Genomic DNA, 17,557 nt, shown 5'->3' on the forward strand with positions numbered 1-17,557 from the left:
ATCATTTGAAAATTAAATTCACCCTGTACTATATTGAAAACACATTATTAACACGTTATTTGATGTTTTATTTTTTGTGAATTTCATTTATTTTGGAAAATATACACTCATTTCAAATCTGATGACTGCAACACAGTCCAAAAAAGTTGGGACAGTCAACTGTTTACCACTGTGTAACATCGCCTTTTCTTTTAATAATACTTATTAAGCGTTTTTGGGTGCTGAAGACACCAGTTGGTTAAGTTTAGCAAGCGGAATTTTCCCTCATTCATCCATTATGCATTTCTTCAGCTGCACAACTGTACAGGGCCTTCACTGCCCTATTTTGCACTACATAATGCACCACACATTTTCAATCGGAGACAGGTCAGGACTGCAGGCAGGCTATGCTAGCACCCGCACTCTCTGCTTACAAATCCACGCGCTTGTAATCCAGGCAGAATGTGGTTTGGCATTGTCCCGCTCTGGATGGCAGCATATGTTGCTCCAAAATGTGTACATATCTTTCTGCATTAATGATGCCCTCACAGATGTGCAAGTTACCCTTGCCATGAGCACTAACACACCCCCATACCATGACAGATGCTGGCTTTTGGACTTGATGCTGATAACAGCTTGGATGGTCCTTTTCCTCTTTGGCCCAAAGAACATGAGGGCTGTTTTGTCCAAAAACTATTTGAAATGTTGACTCGCTGGACCACAAAACAGAATTCCACTGTGCTACTGTCCATTTCAGATGAGAGCGAGCACAGAGAAGTTGTCCAGAAGCATATAAGAAGTGCTTCTGGACTGTGTTGATGTATGGCTTCTGCTTTGCATAGTAAAGCCTTAGCTTGCATCTGTGGATGCAGTGGCGAATGGTGTTGACTGACAAAGGTTTACCAAAGTATTCCCGAGCCCATGTCAGGATATCCATTACAGACTCATGACGGTTTTTAAGACAGTGACATCTGAGAGACATTGCCTCAGCTGTTTCACATCACCTTCTTATTTCAACTTGTCAGTATTAGTCCTAAATCGCCATTTTCTGTTAAACTATCTAAAGATCAAGGCTGTTACTCTGTGGGTGACATGTTTACCTGAAGCCAAGAGAAATAGGTTAGTGACCGTATGTTTACTGTAAGTAAACAGTATGAGACAAATGGCGCTAAGAGCAAATTCTGAACACAACTGAACAATAAATCTCTCTACCACACTCTTAAAATGTTGTAATGTTAACTGTGTCTCATCTCACACAGTTAACATTTTTGTGCAAAAACATACCAGTCATGATTCATGTATTTGAACATGTCTATTTTATAATTTGAATAAAACATAATCCATGCTATATAAGTATCCAATTATTGATGCTTAATTACATTGTCTGGAGTGATTATTTTAATGACTCATTCTTTATATTTTATACTGTTACCTATGAAGTGTTGTCATTATTGAATCAACAGACAGAAGGTGTTATATAGTTCTTTTTTATTGTAGTGAAATATATTGTCATTAATGATACATGTATTAATTGGCTAGTCTGTGGCAAATGAATGAGAGAAAAGGTTATAGGTCTTATTTTATTTAGACTGCCATCTGCCTATTTTGTATCTCACATATCACATACTATTGTGAAACCGGTTACATGTTTTTGCTAATGGCAGCAGTTTGCAATGTAGTCAGATTGCTCAAAGTGGTTAATCATTAAAGAGAGGATGAGAGCAGATGTGCTGACCACTTTAAAAAGGCATTTGAACTTTACAGCTTGGCACTGGTGATGGACTTCATCATGGTGGTTGGTCGGGTCCACATAAGGATAAGGCTACTATTAGCCTGCTTCCTCTTTCTCTCTGTCTATGGACAAACCTCAGGACCGTAAGTATCATACAATATTACATCATATAATGTAGTTTTATCTTTTATAAAACATCATTTGATGCAAACTATGATGTAGTTTTATCGTTTAATCACAGATTGCTCAGCCACTGTGTAAAATATACTTATATGTTAAAAAAAAAAAAATTATATTATTTTTTAAAATTGTTTCTATGAAAAATTTTATAAGATGTTTTTTTATATGAGTATTTGCATTTTGGATTAAACAAATAAATGAGAAAAAAGCAACTAAAATGGAGATAGGTAGCAGGCCAGCTGGGAAGGACCCACAATACATAATAAGCTACAGGGCTCCAGCATCTAGTTCAACCTGGGAGTATGTAGCGGCAGATTGTGCTAACACATAAAAAATGACTTGAAATACACACTGCAAATAAAACTTCAAGATGAAGAGGTTTTTAATTGTAAAAGTAATGGTTTAACAATTTAATAATTTAGTGAACTTCTATTATGAACACATTTAGATTAATTTAACTTACATATAATTTTGCCTATGGCTTTGAAAGTATTTTCATAAAATGTTTAAAACATAAAAACATGAATCAGCTCTCTAAATATTCAGGGTACAAAAGAAATAACACATACACTAAACAAATTCTTCATTCACATTTGTCACAATATCAAACACCATCAGTACTGTTGCATTAAGAAATGGTTCATGTTTCAAGCTCTTACAAAACACCATTGCACATTGGTACTTATGTTTTTCTGCATCATATTATATATTTGTGAATGTTTAAACATCTTACACAGATCTTACACAACAATAACATTGATTGCAAACTGCAGATAAGTACTTAGGTCAGTGTACTTTTAGTCACCATGTATATACTTTTTCAATAGTATTGATTGTTGAGCTGAGTTGTGTAAGGTCAGCTAAGAGTTTACTCAAACAGTTGCTGTGATCTGGCTACAATCGTTAACTTACATAACCCTTCTCCATTTTTCACTGAATTGCAAATCATCTTAAACCTTCATTTTTGTGCTTAGATATTTCATGGTGACATTTCCTGCAGTGATCGAGTCTGGCTCTGATGCAAATTTCTGTGTGAGTCTTCTGAAGCCCAATGAGACTCTGCAAATGAACATTTATCTGGTTCACGACAACCAGAACAGAACTCTTTTACAAGAGACAGTGGAAAAGGAGATTCACTACTGCTCTCATTTTATGGTCAGAAATCCCATATCTACACTTTATTTACACTTTATTAACTTAAAGTTTGTGGACACCTCACCATCACACCCATATGTGCTTTTTGAACATCTGATTCAATATTTAGTGGGGTGCAGTCATTGTTCTAGTTCTAAAGTTTGAAAGGTTTGCAGTGGGGTTGAGGTTAGGGCTATGTATAGGTTGCTCGAGTTCTTCCACACCAACCTTGGCAAACCATGTCTTCTTGAAGTAATATGTTCACAGCTTATTGTCACGATGCTGACCCGTATGCTGAAAATCGTAATGCTACAGTTGCTTCCAACTTTGTGGCAACAGTTTGGGGTGTGAAGGGCAGGTGTCCACATTATATATATATATATATATATATATATATATATATATATATATATATATATAATTAAACCATACCATTAAAACCACGGTCGGTGAAGTGAATAACATTGATTATCTTGTTACAATAGCTACTGTCAAGGTGTGGGATATATTAGGCAGCAAATGAACAGTCAGTTCTCGAAGTTGATTTGTTGGCAGCAGGAAAAATGGGCAAGTGTAAGGATCTGATCGACTTTGACGGGCCAAACTGCGATGGCTAGACAATTGGGTCGGACCATTTCCAAAACAACAGGTCTTGTGGGGTGTTCCTGGTATGCAGTGGTTAGTACCCACCAAAAGTGATCAAAGGAAGGAAAAGCTTGAACTGGTGACAAGATCATGGGCCCCCAAGGCTCACTGATGAGTGTGGGAGTGAAGACTAGCCAAACTGGTCTGATCCCACAGAAGAGCTACTGTAGCACAAATTGCTGAAAAAGTTCATGCTGGATATGATAGAAAGGTGTCTGACACACAGTGCATTGCAGTTTGCTGTGTGCCTGTGTGCCTACAATATGCATGTGAGCACCAGAACAGGAATGGAAGACGGTGGCCTGGTCTGATGAATCACATTTTCTTTTACATCATTTGGACAGTCGGGTGCCTGGGGAAGAGATAGCACCAGGGTGCATTACAGGAAGACGGCAAGACAGCGGAGGAAGCGTGATGCTCTGGGCAATGTTCTTGTAGGAAACCTTGGGTCCTGACATTCATGCAGATGCTACTTTGGCACGTACCACCTATCTAAACATTGTTGCAGACCAAGTACACCTCTTCATGGCAACGGTATTCCCTAATGGCAGGATAATGTGCCTTGCCACACTGCAAAAATTGTTCAGGAATGGTTTGAGTAACTTGACAAAGTGTTCAAGATGTTGACTTAGCCTCCAAATTCCCCAGATCTCAATCCGATCACGCATCTGTGGGATGTGCTGAACAAAAAGTCTGATCCATGGAGGCCCCATCTCACTACTTACAGGACTTAAAGGATCTGCTGCTAATATCTTGGTGCAGATACCACAGCACACCTTCAGAGGTCTTGTGTAGTCCATGCCTCGACGGGTAAGATCTGTTTTGGTGGCACAAGCGGGACCTACACAATATTAGTATTATTATGCAGCTGGTTTATGACAATGTTATGACTGATCAGTGTGTATGTATGTATATGTCATGTCAACCATTATTCTGCTGAATGCCTATATATATATATATATATATATATATATATAGGCATCCAGAAGAATAATGATTGACATAGTTTAACATGGATTACAACTCTACAGGCTCCACAGGTTGTGGGTGAATCAGTGCAGGAGATCAAAGTGGAAGTCAACGGTGAAAGTTTTAAGATGACAGAGAAAAGGAAAGTGATGTTTAAATCCTATGACACACTGGTTTTTATTCAGACTGATAAACCCATCTACAATCCAGGCCAAACAGGTGATTCATTCCTGCAATATGCCTCTCTAGTTTCATTTGAACTATATGAAAATTTCATTGTTACTGATGGTGCCACTCAAAACCTCACACTACTCTTGTTTTTCCACAGTGAATTTCAGAATTGTCTCTATGGATTCTAATTTAATCCCACTTGAACAAAAGGTAAGAGGAGAGTTTTATGTAAATATATAAAGGCCTCCTATTTAACGGCACACCAGGGCACTGAATTGTCATTTAAATAAGCACAGACTAAATTTCCATCGAATAAACTATAGCTTTCTTGCTTATAATGTGCAATGTATCATGGTTTGATTATCATTGTTTTATACTCCACAGTACAGCACAGTGAGTCTTCAGGTAAGGTGGAATCATACACAGGGTTACATATTTTATGACACCCTTGTTCATTTGTATGCTTTTGTCTATAAGCATTGTGTAATGCTTCCTCAATGTCTTCACAACACTGAACTAATTGTAGATATTTGTTGTGGATCCAAACAGGATAATCACCAGAACAGGATTGGTCAGTGGACGAATGTGTACTCGACAGGTCTGATATTGCAGCTTTCTCATGAGCTAAATGCTGAGGCTCCAGAGGGATATTATAATGTAATTGCTGACACTGGAAATAGGTTGGTCACACACCAATTTAAGGTGGAAAAGTATGGTAAGTGACATTAGTAAAATTGGAATACTTTAACTGTTTATAGAGATGTAAGCAAACTTAATTCACTGTAATAATAAACTGGATTTGACTTTTAGTTTTACCCAAGTTTGAGGTTACATTAAAAGCACCAGAAGAACACAGCGTTGATGAAGAGGAACTGAAGATGGAAGTTTGTGGAAAGTAAGGTTTTTTTTTTTCCTCAAACACTGAGAAAAAAAAAGTCTTAAAATTAAAAAAAAATTTTTTTTAATGCATTGCATAGTGTTGACACAACTGAATATCTAGTATATGTGTATATGATATTTATCTCTCATGCTGTATCATACATACTATGATTTATGTATAATGTATTGAAATTCTATGAAGGTACACTTATGGACAACCAGTGCCTGGTCAAGCAGTGGTGCAGGTGTGCCGGAGATTTAGGTATTATTACGAGGACCTGATGATTTCACCCTGTCTGAGTGAAACTGTGGAGGTATATATGTATCACATTATTAACAGACAAAAATGTTTCTTTCTCTCTTTAGTGAAATAATTCTCACAATTTGTTTTTGGGTGTTTCCATAGATGAGTCAGACAGGCTGTGCATTTCTTATCATTAATGTGTCAACCTTCATGAATACTGAGTTTGAACATAAATTTGAGGATCAGCTTCAAGCTACCACTACACTCAAAGAGGAAGGAACAGGTGAGTCAGTAACAGATCCCTTAAAACAAAGATAACAAAGAAGCCATTACTACAAGCAGACTGAATCCTAACGCTATACTTTATACTTACTATTATACTTGAATGCAATTGTCATTTATATTTCATAACAAACTGCATTTTTTTTTCTTCTTGTTTAGATATTTCCATGGTGAAATCTGTTAAGATAAAACTTTCTTTCCAAATTGGTAAAGTGGAAATCCTTGATTCGCCTAAAAACTTTGAACGGGGAAAAGTTATAGAAGGAAGAGTAGGTTTTTTGTTTGTTGTTTTTTGCTTCAAACTTGGTTTGCCTATTGCTATTTATTTTATGTTAATGATGTTTGACAGTACCCTGACAATAATTCTTCTTTCCCTGATCAACAGATTAAAGTTACTACCTTCAGTGGAACACCAATTCCTAACAAGAAGGTGTATCTTTCAGAAGGTGAACGGTGGTCTCAGAAGTTACTACTTAATCTTACTACAGATAGCAATGGATTGGCAAACTTCTCAGTTGCCTCACCTGAACATCCTACAACAGAGATAATATTGAGGGTATGGTATGACAACATAAGCAAAGCAAAGAAAAGAAAGAACAATAAATCAATTATCAGCACATTGACTTGAAGTTAAGCAAATTTTTATTGTTATTATTGTGCCTTGTGTCACTGTTATCTAGGCAAGTGTCTATCCAGAGGAAAAATACCATGCATACAAAACACCATTCTTTTCAAATGCTGAAGCACGTATACATCTGCTCCAACCTGCCACACCTTACAGTCCAGTGTACAGTGAATTGTCAATAGAGAGCTCAGAGGAACCATTTAAGTGTGGTGCTGAAATTCCCATAACCATTAACTACTATATTGTTGGGGAAACTACTGAAAATTACAGCATTGATCTTATATACATGGTAAGTACATGCAGTGAAATTTTGTTAATAGAGACAGTTGCATCATCACCTGCCACCTGCATTACCTGCATTGCAGTAGCTCTAAATATAATTCACTGGACAATTATCATATATTTTGCCTCTTGGTTCAGGTCTTATCTAAAGGAATCATAGTTCATCATGGGCATGAGGAAGTTGAAGTGGAAGCCTCTACAGATGTCAGAAAAGGAAAAATCTCATTCAAACTATCTATTGTTCCTGAGCTGGCTCCTGTAGTGCAGGTTGTGGTGTACTCTGTCCTTCCCAGTGAGAACATCATCGCTGCTAACAAGAATTTTGATGTGGAAAAATGCTTTGGAAATAAGGTAATGCTAGCTTTATCATTATTAACTTTTTACAAGTAATCAATTAGTCTGACTGCCTTGTTTTTAGCGATGAAACTGCTAAACCTGTCCAAACTTGTTTTCATCATGAACTCCAGGTTTCGCTACAGTTCTCTCCCTCTAAAGCAGTTCCTGGTGAGAAAAACACTCTCAAGCTCAAGGCTCATCCTGGTTCACTGTGTGGCCTCAGTGTTGTTGATCAGAGTGTGTTCATCTTAGAGTCTGGAGGACGCCTAAATACTGACAAGGTGAAATTACAATGTACTGAACTTGTGATTGTAATGTCTAATTTCAACAAAACTTTTAGCTTGTTTTCTAGTGTTAGGAGGATTCAGGAACTAATTCTCTAGGATAGAAATGCTGAGGGACTCATCAGTTTTGATGTCTAAGCATTAGGCTGCACATACTTCATTTCCATTGTGAGAGATCAGTGGAGACTGAGACCTCCAGTGATTCATCTGGTATTCAGTGTGTGATTAAAACTATTTTACATCTCTTCTCTCATGTTAATAAAATCTTACATGCACTAAACTAACATATACAGGTCACAGAGTTTACTGTCCATAGGTATGTTATAAGACATACCGGAAATTATAGGAAATTAAATTAATTAAAATTTTTTTGATTATATGTTCTGTAGATATTTAAATTGTTGCCAGTGACATCAGTGTCAAATTATCCCTATGGAGTTGAAGATGAACTGGAGTGCTTGCATGTCAGACCCCGACGGGATGTACAGAGTGACCATGTTTACAATACGTTAAAGGTAACAGACTGACTGTATGTAAAATGCAGCATAATTAGTTATATAAGTTTTATGTAATGTTTAAATGTTACTAAATTAGGAAAACAAATCAAGAATGAAAATACCAATATACTTTTTATTTAACACTTGGAGTAAATTTTTAATTTTATTTGAAACTACCTGGTTCACTGTTCAGTGATGTACTACAGTGATGACACTATGACTTATTATCATCTGACAGGGTGTGGGGTTGAAGATGGCAACAAATTTGGCTGTAAGACAACCTCACTGTTTGATGTACAAAGGCGTGCAGTATCAGCGTGATTTTTATGGTACATCCAGGCCCTTATTCAAATATTATTGTTCAGTAAAAAGTGAAATTTCTCATTCTTGTTATAATAATAATATAATGCATTAATCTAGTAATTAAGTTTATTATATGTTATAATCAAGTTATAAAATATGTAGTGTTTCCTATGGAGTTTATTGTTATAAGTTAGATAAACATATGGATATATTTATGCATTGTGTAAAATATCTCATCCTGAACACTTGCAGTACAATTAAATCCAATACCCAATGGGTACTGATAAGATACACATAATAAGCTTTCATGTACATACATAGTTCTCAGAGATAAAACAGGTATTGTATGACTTCTGTTAATTGTTGATTTTTTGCTGATTTGCAGTTTCATACAGGACACATGTTGACAATTTGCGTTTCGCGGTGCCGCTGGCGTTAGGAGAGTATGTACCAAATCATGAACCTATTGAGACAGTTCGCAAATTCTTTCCAGAAACTTGGATATGGCAACTTCTTGAAGTTGGGTTAGTGAAGCAGCATATTACTTTTTATTTTATTTTACTTTTTAAATGTACCCTTGTGTGCTGTACCATTTTGCAATCAAATTAACTATAATATACTGAATAATGCTTCCATCTGATGATATAGAAAGATCAGTGTCAGTTATTCTTTTCCACAGGGACTCTGGATCAGCACAGCTTCCGGTCACTGTTCCTGACACCATCACTACTTGGGAGACAGAAACTTTCTGCGTGTCCTCTAGGGGTCTGGGACTGGCTCCTCCTGTTCAGCTCACTGTATTTCAGCCCTTCTTCCTGGAGCTCTCGTTGCCGCATTCCATTATCCGGGGAGAAGTTTTTGAGCTGAAGGCCACGGTCTTCAATTATCTTTCCAAATGTATTATGGTACTGTAAGGCTAAGATTGTATCTTCACAAATGTTGTAACAATTGAGATGCACAGTAAATTAATCACCTGTGCCTCATCGACAGGTTAAACTGACCCCGGCTCCTTCCTCAGACTACACTCTGGAACTCTCTTCTGATGGCGAGTATTCATCCTGCCTGTGTGCAAATGGCAGAAAAACCTTCAAATGGACTCTGATTCCCACCGTGCTTGGTGAGACTTAGAACTTCTTCAGTTGAGACATATTTATATCTAATACGTCTATTGCATTACATTGTGGAGCATTGAGGAGTTTGTTATTATGCTGCAGGAGTCTTGAATGTGACAGTGAGTGCAGAGGCAGAACAATCCCAGACGGTGTGTGATAATGAGATTGTGAGTGTTCCAGAGAGAGGCCGTATTGACACAGTTACACGAAGTCTGATTGTGCAGGTCGGTGTCTTGAAAACAGTCCAAAAAGAAAATATATGCTTAGCCTAATTATTACTATGATTTAATAACAATTTAACCCCATGTAGGCTGAAGGAACTGAAAAGACAAAGAGCCAAAGCTGGTTATTATGCCCACAAGGTTAGACTTGCACATATGAACAGCTGATTTTTTTTTCTAATTGTTTACAGTACAATGCTTATGTAAAACTGGTGCCAACAGTAGTGTACTGTTCAGTAAAGACAGAGATGTCTTTCTTTTCACTTATAGGCAACAGTGTTTTAGAGCAACTGGAGCTGACTCTGCCTGAGGATGTAATAGAGGGATCAGCACGAGTTTCTGTTTCAGTACTTGGTAAGAGAGAAAAGATTAGGACTAAAAATTTGTACTTAATGGTACAATTCTTATATATCATGATGGTTGGGGTTAGAATGTATTATTGGTAGTGGTGAAAATACTACCAAGTAATTTCATGTCAACATAGGCAACCACTTTTCCTCAATCATGACTGTCACTTCTGGGGTTCCCCAGGGTTCCATCCTGGGACCTGTACTTTGACTGTACAGACTGTGCTCTGCTGTGAGTTCTGGATATTTGGACCGATAAAGAGAAAACAAAGAGCTTATGTGGTATCCAAAATCTTTTAAACTAGGACTTTATGTAATTAGCTAATCATTTATTTAGAGCAGACACCATGCTCAGGTGATTTTTGCAATTTTGGCCTGCACTTGGTAAAAATTTGTTTACATTTTTCCATCGCCACACTTCTGACAAATGAATGAACTGTACAAGTACATGTGTGTTCTACATGCCCCTCAGCCAACATTTGTGTGAAACCAAACCAAACCAAATAGCAAATGAACCAAAATGTAAGCTATCAGCACTCTCCACTAGCTCATTAATCATGTTTAGACAATGAGAAGCTGCCACTGAGAGAACAGAGTCTATCTCTATATGCAAGACAGCTGTATTAAGCACTTACAAGACTACTAGTCCCAAAAGTAACTCCTCTGTTAGTACAGAATATAAGACAGCAGAACATTACAACACATGAAGCAATATCTAGTAGATTAATTCTTGTTTGGCTTTTTTGTGGTATACTTGTTGTATGGTTTAAATTGTTTATTAATAATAAAAAAAAATGTCAGGCAAACAATGTATTTTTCTCAGTAAAGGAAAGCATATTATTTTGTTATTATTATTATTTATTATTTTATTTTATTTGTTTGTTTGTAGGAGATATACTTGGCCGTGCATTAAAAAATCTGGATGGACTGCTAAGGATGCCATATGGCTGTGGAGAACAAAACATTGCTCTCCTCGCCCCCAATATCTACATTCTTCAGTATCTAGAGAACACTGAGCAGCTCACCACAGCTATCCGTGAGAGGGCTACTGGTTTCCTTAAGAGTGGTCAGTGAGATTATATTTCTATTTTTAATCTTTTTAATCAACAATAGCCATTCTGAATATATTCTTGCTGAAGTAATCAGAATCAATAATTTGTCTTTACACAGGATACCAGAGGCAGCTAAACTATAAACATTTTAATGGTGCATATAGCACATTTGGCAGGGGAGATGGGAACACATGGTAAGAACTTCATGTGACACACAGAAGTATACAAAAAAATAATTTAAAAAATTTTTATTTAACTGTTTCACAAAAATAAAATTTGCATTAATTATGCAAATGTTTAGAAACCCAAAACTTATTTTTTCTAACACTTTGTGAATATATACTGGGAAGTGTTCCACAAATATATTTTAATTATAGAAACAAATAATTCTCCATCACCAGGTTAACTGCTTTTGTCTTGAGGACTTTCGGCAAAGCACAAGGTTACATCTTTATTGATCCAGAAATCATTAACAGTGCAAAGCAATGGCTAATAAATAATCAGAGATCAGATGGCTGTTTCATACGACAGGGAAGTCTGTTCAATAATAGAATGAAGGTATGTTTGGTTCTAAGGCTTTCCACACTAGACAACACACTTCTGAGTAAATCTATTGAATTTCAATTTTATGTGTGCATCATTTTCATGTATTTCAGGGTGGTGTAAATGATGATGTGACCATTACTGCCTACATCACTGCATCATTCCTTGAACTTGGAAACACAGTCCAGGTAAGACCATGATACAGTTTTTAATTTTTGCTTTCAAATGACATAGGATTCTGTAGGGAGGCTCTGAAAAAGTCATAATAAATCTCTAACTGTACCTGAAACATTCCAAACTATTGTGTTTTCTTATTTACCATTATTTATGCGTTGATTGCAGGATCCTGTTGTGAGTAAAAGTCTGCTGTGCCTGAAGTCTTCAATCGGTAACCTGACAAACACCTACACCACTGCGCTGTTGGCCTACACTTTCAGTCTGGCTGGAGAAAATGAAACTCGAGAGCACCTGCTAAAAGAGTTGGATAACATTGCTATTGCTGGAGGTACGGAAGGAGTAGAATAATTTGTAACAAACATAGCATTAATAAGCTTCTTAATGGTTGAGGCATCATTACCTAATTTAGTAAGTTGATATACTATAAAAGATAAGTAAAGATTGAAAACATACATACAGTTACACTCAGAATTATTTAACCCTCACAAGACTGTAAAAATTGACAAATTCCTGCTTTTCTGAAGACCTAAAATATTTTAAAATGACATTTGTATCAAGTTGAGTGGCATATTTAAATTCATAATTTAAAAGTTATGATGCAAGATATGATTTCTGAGTAGAAGGATATATTTTTTGGTTGGCAGTTGAGATCTTAGAACATATAATGTGACGCTCACCTGTAGCACATTTAGTGCCACTGTGACCAAAGACAGCCAAGGAAAAGCTAAAACCTCAGCGTGGGACCGCTGCTATGACACTTGTTTAAAAGCCACCAATAGGAGGACGGAATAGGATTACCCAAAACTCATGGGGCAGCCACAATTACAGTAGTGGCAATGGCAAAATGTAAACATGTGGGATTTAAAAGAAGAGTAGCTTGTTGAACTGTGGCAGCAGAGAGAATGTCTCTAGAATGTCTCATTATTGAGACATTCATGTCTTACAGCTTCCAAGTTTGTAGCTAGCTAATTAGCAAGCAAGTGCTCTGTTCATCAAGTTTATTTACTATTATGAAAGCATGAATCTATCTCATGTTTTCCGGTTTAGGTACAAACCTGACTTTGTGGATTGAATAATTTTGTACATGGGCATTTGTGGAGAGAATTAGATTTTTTGTTTGTCGTATTAGTTGTAAGCTCTTCTCAATATAGCTCAAATATGTATTAATGAACATAGACTGTTTTAAAGGCTTTGGTTAATATGTGTTCACTAAATTTTATGCACATCACAGTAATGCCTTCCATTTTAGAGGGCTAAATAATTTTGAGTGCTGTAGATGATGTGAAAATTAGTGGCCCAAGAGGAGTCCCAGCTTTAAGCATGCTGAGACAAAAAAAAAAAAAACCAGTCTTAATTATCTTGTGTCTTTTTAATTTTAGATGGTCGGCTTCACTGGTCTCAGTCAGCATCAGATGACTCCAGCTCATTGTCAGTGGAAATCAGTTCTTACGTGCTGCTAGCTGTTCTCACTGCAGGTCAACTCACTACAGCTGATTTGGGATACGCTAATAGGATTGTCAGCTGGCTAGTGAAGCAGCAAAATCCCTATGGAGGCTTTTCCTCCACACAGGTAACTCAGTTAATTGGCATTTATTTAATTTCAATTCCAACTTCACCGTCTCCAAATTTAACTTGCAACAAGAGGCTGAACAACCAGCTCAAAATGCACAGACTATACAACACTTCCAAACCACACACAAAACACCAAACAATAGTTAAAATGTAGACCAAAACCCACCAATTTCTAAGTATTAAGAATTCACTGTTAAATAATCAGCAGAGCAATGACTGTAGAGTTAAAGACACTCTGAGAAGTATAGTCATTCTACCAGGTCATTCTACCCTGTCACCGAAAGACAATAAAAGGCCAAAATTAGCCTTTTGTTTCTTGTAAATTTCAGAAAGAGACTTATTTATTAATTTTATTTGTTTTTTTATTATTTATATTTTTAAAAAAATATTTAATCTGTTATTATTAGTCAAGTTTCAATTAAATCAGACTATGGTTAAAAAAAAAAAAATACATACATAAAAACATCAGATTTTCCTAAAAGTAGACCATGTAAATAAACGACCAAGTATAATATTTTTGTCTCATTGGTTTAAATGGGTTCTCTTTATCTACTTTTAAGACTTGCATTATAATTCTAAATGGTTCACAAACTTTCAAGCACCAATGTATATAATTTTGAAAATGTAATTGCTTTCCTCCTCTTTTAATCAGGACACAGTTGTGGCCCTCCAAGCTCTGGCTCTGTACTCCACTAAAGTGTTCAGCTCAGACGGCTCTAGCACAGTAACTGTAAAGTCAGAAGATGGACACAGTCACAACTTTGATGTGAACCAGAACAACAAGTTACTGTACCAAGAAAGATCACTGCAGGATGTTCCTGGCAAATACAGCATTGAAGTGAAGGGCTCCACCTGTGTGTCAGTGCAGGTATCTTTAAGTCATGATAAGAGCGTTATCTATCTTGCTGACCTGACATAACTCTTTGTCTTCACCTTATCAAGCCTAACTCAGATTTTTCAATGTTTTCATTCATCCATAAAAAAAATTAGATGCTCAAAATTATACACATCTGTGTGTGTGTGTTTTATGTATAATTCTGCATGCTTGTCTTCATGTCTGTGTAAAACCACACTGAATTTCCTTTGTATATTAGGAGTGTACAAATCTACATGCCTTACCATCTACATGCCAGTTTTCTACACAAATATTTTTTGTAGCATCTTTAATAATGTTTAATTAAAAATGAAAGTGAGTACTGATGTACACAACACACTTTTATCCCCACTTGCAGACAGCACTTTTCTACAATATCCCTACACCTACTGAACCCAGTACACTGAGCATCACGGCTATGACTGAAGGAAACTGCTCCAAATCATTCGGACAATCTTTGGCCATAAATTTCTCTGTCACGTAAGAATAAATGCATGCTAAATCTTTGAAGTAATACAGTGCCCTTCATTAATATTGGCACCCTTGGTAAATATGAGCAAAGAAGGCTGTGAAATTTTGTATATTGTTTAACCTTTAGATTTTTTTTTTGTTAAAAAAAATTTCACAAAAACTACTCTGTTCTCAAACACCTGCAAACAATCCACAGGTTTATAAAAAAAATCTTTGTTAAATATAGATGTGCAACAATTATTGGCACCCTTTTAGTCAATACTTTGTGCTACCTCCCTTTGCCAAGATCACAGCTCTGAGTCTTCTCCTCTATTGCCTGATGAGGTTGGAGAATACATGGCAAGGGATCTGAGACCATTCCTCCATACAGAATCTCTCCAGATCCTTCAAATTTCGAGGTCCACGCTGGTGGACTCTCCTTTTCAATTCACCCCACAGTTTTTCTATGTGTTTCAAGTCAGAGGACTGAAAAATCACTGCCATCAGACTCCTTACAATTACTGATATATTATTGATCGTTTTTCACCTGTGTTGTTGCTCTAGTTATTGATATTTGTTACAGTAATTGATACTTACTTTTTTGTTTGTTTGTTTTCAATTTTCAGATATAATGGGGCATTAAACAGCACTAACATGATCATAGTGGACATAAAACTCTTATCAGGGTTCACAGCAGATCCTGGTGAAGTAAGGACTAGCTACGTGCTTACATGCTTAAAAAATTATAAAATGTCAGTTATTTGTGTGTGTGTGTTTGCCATTTCATTTATATATATATATATATGTTTATATATCTGGTATATGCGGTTCAAGCTTCTGACACCAAATTGTTGGATTTCCATGTATCTCAGGAATCTCAGATTATGCCTGTCAGATCGTCCATCATGCCTTCCAGCCTGTTCTACCATTACTTTTATTAACTTTTAGAAAGTGTGGTTTACCGTGGAGCATTCAGGCCTGGGGGGTTTAAAATGAACACACACTGACTTCATGCATGCTCATACAGACATCCCACTTTATTTGTGCAAACCAAGAGTATTTATACACATTGATAACAGCAGTGCGTGGACGGTTTCTACTGGTCCAGGTGTCAGACAGATTTAAACAAAACACACAGCACATAGTCATAATAATAAATAAGTCCTGTGTCATGTTGACACGGAAATACATAATAATATAATCAAGGATATAACTATAATCAAGGATAGCAGTTGATCAGCTTATTCAAAGAGGTAATTAAATATATACATTCATCATAGATATTTGATAGCACAGAGACACACAAACAGAAACTATAACCCAGTATTCCCCGTATCCAAGGTGTCTTAAAAGAGTACATGATATAAGAGAATTTCCTTTCATTTACTAATGCAGAATAATTACTTTGTTGTTTTTTTAGCTGAAAAACCAGATTTTGGTGGAACGAGTTGATCCCAAAGATGACCATATTATTGTGTATATAAAAAAGGTAAGAGGAAAATGCATTAATCTTTACCTATATTACACATTGTGCCTGTATGTGCAGTCCAAGAATGTATGCTTTATTTATTACACACAAAAACAGATATGATGTAGTGTGTTTATAATATGATGACTGGTGTATGTCTAACAGCTCCAAAGGAATATTCCTATCAGCTACAAGCTGCACATTAAACAGGTGCTTCCCATCAAGAATCTCAAGCCGGCTGTGATCAAAGTTTATGATTACTACCAAACAAGTAAGATTTCCCTGGGTTGTGAGATTTAAATTCTGTTATTGTGACTGTATTGCTTCCACTTACCGACTCTTTCATTTAGGTGACCAGTCTGAGACGGAGTACACATCCCCATGTGTGTAAGCTTCCAGATCTTCCTTAAACACAGAAAAGTTCTGGATATCTTCTGCGTGCTGTTTTTTCCTTATGCAAGAGACATTTTCATTGTAGAAATAAGTAACAAGTTCTATTAATAGGTAAATATATATTTATATTAATATATATATATATATATATATATATATATATATATATATATAAAGCAAAAATGTGAAAATGTGTTGACATGGCAGAAGTTTGCATTAATGAGAGGATAAGTGCAGATGGGCTGACTATCTTTAAAAAGACATTCAAACTTCATCATGGTGGTCAGTCAGGTCTATATAAGGATAAGTATATATATATATATATATATATATATATATATATATATATATATATATATATATATATATATATATATAAGAAATGTCCCTTTTTCAGGAGACTATATTTTAAAGATAATTTTGTAAAATCCATATAAACTTTACAGATCATTATTGGAAAGGGTTTAAACAATGTTTTTCATGCTTGTTCAATGAACCATAAACAGTTATTGCAGATGCAGTCCTTAAGACATGAACAGTTTACAGGCAGTGGACAATTAAGGTCACAGTTACAATAACTTAGGGCACTAAAGAGACTTCTCACCAGAAGAAAGATGCCTAGGGTTCCTGCTCACCTGCATGAATATGCCATAGTCCTGCTGCAGGGAGGCATGAGGACTGCAGATATGACCAGAGCAATAAACTGCTATATCTGTAATGTAAGACGGTTAAGACAGTGCTACAGGGAGACAGGAAAGACAGCTGATCGTCCTTGCATCGGAAAATATCATGTAACCATGTGTCCC

General features: G+C 36.2%; 1 protein-coding gene across 1 annotated transcript; it reads left to right on the forward strand.

The window, feature by feature from the left end:
• The first annotated feature begins 1,740 nt into the window (after positions 1-1,740).
• Positions 1,741-16,882, forward strand: LOC128620980 (alpha-2-macroglobulin). The gene is made up of 34 exons (XM_053646394.1): positions 1,741-1,854; positions 2,866-3,046; positions 4,702-4,858; positions 4,968-5,020; positions 5,195-5,215; positions 5,360-5,525; positions 5,621-5,705; positions 5,892-6,003; positions 6,096-6,216; positions 6,375-6,484; positions 6,601-6,771; positions 6,896-7,129; positions 7,261-7,473; positions 7,590-7,739; positions 8,132-8,257; positions 8,478-8,568; positions 8,928-9,066; positions 9,222-9,447; positions 9,533-9,659; positions 9,757-9,878; positions 9,965-10,016; positions 10,146-10,229; positions 11,112-11,288; positions 11,393-11,468; positions 11,676-11,832; positions 11,931-12,005; positions 12,160-12,322; positions 13,374-13,564; positions 14,219-14,434; positions 14,799-14,920; positions 15,517-15,598; positions 16,311-16,379; positions 16,524-16,629; positions 16,709-16,882. The coding sequence occupies exons 1-34, from the start codon at positions 1,757-1,759 to the stop codon at positions 16,747-16,749; spliced, it is 4,314 nt and encodes a 1,437-aa protein (XP_053502369.1). The 5' UTR covers positions 1,741-1,756; the 3' UTR covers positions 16,750-16,882.
• Positions 16,883-17,557: the final 675 nt, after the last annotated feature.

Source organism: Ictalurus furcatus, chromosome 17 (genome assembly GCF_023375685.1).
Source record: "Ictalurus furcatus strain D&B chromosome 17, Billie_1.0, whole genome shotgun sequence".
Lineage (NCBI taxonomy): Eukaryota > Metazoa > Chordata > Actinopteri > Siluriformes > Ictaluridae > Ictalurus > Ictalurus furcatus.